The 4307-nt window shown below is 37.8% G+C and overlaps 1 protein-coding gene across 1 annotated transcript in view; it reads left to right on the top strand.

The window, feature by feature from the left end:
* Positions 1-498: 498 nt before the first annotated feature.
* The window catches only part of LOC102437998 (sialate O-acetylesterase-like), a gene marked incomplete at its 3' end in the record, with an annotated part of 17640 nt that continues 13831 nt past the window's right edge, over positions 499-4307 (top strand). Inside the window, exon 1 of the mRNA XM_006108356.3 lies at positions 499-667. Within this exon, the coding sequence (XP_006108418.1) occupies positions 647-667 (21 nt within the window). The remainder of the gene's footprint in view (positions 668-4307) is intronic.

Genomic DNA, 4307 nt, shown 5'->3' with positions numbered 1-4307 from the left:
TCCTTGGTAGCAATGTGGGGAGGAGGTGGGGGTATTGAGGACAAAGATGATACCATCAGGCAAGGGGAACTTTCAGATTACAAATTATTTTCTCTAATTGGAGCACTGTGCAAATGTATTAGATTATGATTATGTTAATATTGACAGCTGGATAGTCCAGTAAGAATTTCTATTTTGTTTTTATTAAATACCTTGAATTTTAATTTCTTTTGTATTTTTACCTGTCCTCATTTAGGATTACAACTGGCTAATTTATTTCTCTTGTAAACGCTTCAGTTAAAAGTAAGAAGGGATTGGCACAGATTAAGGATAGAAATGCCGCTGCTGTTATTTCTATTTGCTTGTCTGAAATGTGGCCAATTTTCATAGCTTCGAATTCAGTTGATCACTGAAGCTGGGAATGGCCACGAATGAGTATGATGCGTGACAGGATTGGGCTTTAATTTTAATGAATTGATTGATTAATTCCTCGGAGCCTTTTGTTATTATTTCAGCATACTCCAATAAATGGATGGTGGTACTGGATCCCATGCAGCCCGGTGGACCTTATGAAGTGACGGCACAGCAGACTTTGAAAAACAAACTTAACCGTGGGAGTTCATGATGTCTATTCGGAGATGTCTGGCTTTGCAGTGGGCAAAGCAACATGCAGATGACGGTTTCACAGGTAACTTGCAGAGTCTCAGTGATAATAAATAATGTTGATGTTGTGGAAAAAGGAAAAAAAAAAGAGGAGGAAGCAGCAAGGAGGAGAAAGAGAGAGAAACCTTTTTACCAGGTGCCAAGATCTGTTCTAAGTGCTTTGCCTGTTTGAGTTGACAACTTTATGAGGTAAGTACTTTATTCATATCTCACAGGCTAGGAAACTGGATCACTGAGATTAAATGACCCGCCTAAGGTCGCAGTTAATAGGGGAGCCAGGGTAGGACCTGGTGATGCGGCCCCAAAGCTGCTTTCGCAGTCACGGTGAGTGTACGGTCAGCGCACCAGGCATTCTGGCCTCACCTTCCTGAGCTAAAGGCAGAAGCTCGAGTGTATCTGATGGTAACAGAGGTTTCATAACAAATTGAAGACAAAGGAGATCACTCTTCTTTTTGATTGATCTTAGCAGATGAGCTTCTGGGGAGAGCCTAGGGAACCAAAACAATTAGATGTTGTTTTAATGCTGAGCAACTAACACACTACTTGTCTTCTGTTGTCATGGAGATTGAAAAAATAAGATTGAATGTTGGCTTAGCCTTTTACTAGGGTATGGCTTAGAGCAAATCACTTGGTATTTTTTCTCTCTTCTTGTTTTTTGTTGTTGTTAGTTTGATTGGTTGTTTGCTTATTTATTTACTTGGTTGGTTAGGTTTTGAACCATGTAAGAGTATTATATTCTAACTAAAAATGTCTGTAGCTGCTGTGAGGAGGCATGTTAGATGCTGGGGGGGTGGTGCGGGGTGGGCGCGGCAGTTTGAAAAAGCAAGAGAAAAGAAAAAGGAGAAATGAAAGTTCTTCCTTAAGCTGAGCAAAAAACCTGCTTTCCTCAAGTTCTTTTTGTTTTTTTGGTGTGATTTTTTTCCTTTTGGTCAGGATTGGCTCTTTGGGTAACTACGAGGTCCTGCTAAATGGGAAAAGACATTCTTGATTCTCTCTGCTGATCCCTGGATGTCCTGGGTTTCCATATTCTTCACCATGCTATCAGTCTTCCCCAAATACAACCCAGGCTACCACGGTCCTCTCCGGGGTGAGGCCCCAAACAGAGCCCGCGTCTCCGCCACTGGTCTGGCCAATACGATGGTCCCTCCCTTGTTTTGAGAACTATATTTCTACTAATGCAGCCATGTTCACGCTTGCTCTTTTGGAATCCTCATTTTCCATTGCTATTAACTGAAACATCCAGCCTTCATCCCCAGGTGCTTCTGCCTACTCAGCTCCTCCCCATCCCCCGCTGGTGCAGCTGTGTTCTCACTTGGTATTTTTGAGACTTTGTTTTTAAAATATACTTTATAAAAATGTGCTTAAATTTAAATAAATATACTTGTCCCTTTTAACCATTAAATATACAGAGTGGGGCAAAAGTAGGTTTACAGTTGTTCATATGGAAAATAATACAATCAATAAATAATAATACAAGAAAAATAAAATAATACACTCAAACTGTAAACCTACTTTCGCCCCACCTTTTATTCACCATCCTGTGTGTACCCATACCTTATCTCTACTTAAAACTATGTCTTCATCCTCAGCATAAACTCTGTACCTGCTAAGCAATAATTCCTCTTTTCTTCTTCCTCCAGCCCCTAGTAGCTTTCCTTCTATGAATTTGCCTATTCTAGATACCTCATATAAGTGGAATCATATTTGACCTTGTGTCTGGATTATCAAGCATAACGTTTTCAAGGTCCATCCGTGTTGTAACATATGTCAAAATTTTATCCCTTTTTATGGCTGAATTGTATTCTATTTTATATGCCACATTTTGTTTATCCATTTACCTGTTGATGGACACCTAGGCTGCTTCCCCCTCTTGGCTATTGTGAATAATGCTGCTATGAGCATTGGTGTGCAGATATCTGGTCCAGTCCCTGCTTTCCATTCTTTTAGAAAAATACCTGTGAATGGAATTGCTGGGTCACCTGTTAGTTCTGTGTTTAACTGTTGAGAAACCACCAAACCATTTTCCACACTGGCTGTACCATCTTGCATTCCTACCAGCAATATGCAAATGTTCCAGTTTCTCTATGTCCTCAGTAACATGTGTTACTTTCCTTTTTTTTTTATTATAACCATGTTAGTAGGTGTGAAGAGGTATCTCATTGTGGTTTTGATTTGCATTTCCCTAATGACTAATGATATTGAGTACCGTTTGTAAGACTTCTTTGGATAGATGTCTATTCAAGTCCTTTGCCCATTTTTGAACTGGGTTATTTGTTGTTGAATTGTAGGAATTCTTTAAATATTCTAGATAATCACTTGTCAGGTATGATTTGAAAATGTTTTATGTCATTCTTTAGATTGTTATTTCATTTTCCTGAGGGTGTTCTCTTATACACTAAAGTTTTCTCTTTTGATAAGTTCAGTTTATATTTTTATTTCTTTTGTTTTCTATCCTTTTGGTGTCATATTCATGAAATGTTGCCAAATCCAATGTCATGGACATTTCCCCCAATGTTGTCTTCTAAGAGTTTTATAGTTTTAGCTCTTAAGTTTAGGTCTTTGATTCTTTATGAGTCAATTTTGGTATATGGTGTAAGACGAGGCTCTAACTTCATTCTTTTGAAGTTGGGTATCCAATTCTCCCACTACCATTTGTTGAAAAGACTGTCCTTTCCCCCACTGAGTGGTCTTGGTACACTTGTCAATAATTAATTAACCATCTATAATAATAAAAGCGTAATATGCTAATTAGACCGGACTTCCGGTCCTTCTGTCCAGACAAAGCCACAGCAGGTGGGGGGGCCACGGCAGAGGCCCGTGGCGGTGGTGGCGGCAGGCGGGGGTCTGGGCCAAGGCCCTTGCATGAATTTCATGCATCGGGCCTCTAGTATATATATAAAGGTTTATTTCTTGGCTTTCTATTCCATTGATCTACAGGTCTCTCCTTATACCAGGACCACACTGTTTTAATTACAGTAGCTTTGTAGTAAGTTTCAAAGTTGGGAAGTGTGATTCCTCCAACTGTGTCCTTCTTTTCCAAAATTATTTTGGTTAGTCAGGGTTCTTGCAATTCCATATGAATGTGAGAATATGCTTTTCCATTTCTGGGGAAAAAAAGGCTACTGGGATTTTTGATAGGTATTGTGTTTGAATCTGTAGATTTCTTTGGGTAGTATTGGCATTTTAACTTCTATTGTGAACATGGGATGTCTTTCCATTAATGTCTTTACTTTTTTCCAGCAATGTTTTATAGTTTTTGGTATCTTCTACCTTCTTGACTAGATTTATTATTAATAATTAGCTAATTACAATGGTATCACTATAATAGATTAAGAACTTAGAAAGATAATTCTTTTCCCTAGCTCTTTCTCTAAAACTCAGTTTCTTCTCAAGTTGACTTTTATTTTCCTACCTTTCTTTTGTTATCTATTTCTCTTTCTTTGAGAATATTTAATTTGAGATTTTAAAATCTACAACTAGACCATGATCTTAATGAATTTCTTTTTTTATTATAAAATTGAATCCCTTAACATACTTTATGATTTCTTATTTTGCTTCTATCACTTATAGTTTCTTTTTTTTTAAACTAATTACTAAATAATGCTACTAAAAAGATTCTACTCCAGGGCCTATATACTTCATTTCATTATTAGTTTCCTAATTCC

Source organism: Myotis lucifugus, unplaced genomic scaffold, assembly GCF_000147115.1.
Source record: "Myotis lucifugus unplaced genomic scaffold, Myoluc2.0 scaffold_2151, whole genome shotgun sequence".
In the NCBI taxonomy this organism is placed as follows: domain Eukaryota; kingdom Metazoa; phylum Chordata; class Mammalia; order Chiroptera; family Vespertilionidae; genus Myotis; species Myotis lucifugus.
Note: the sequence above shows the minus strand (reverse complement) of the source record. Positions and strands in the feature narration are given on the sequence as shown.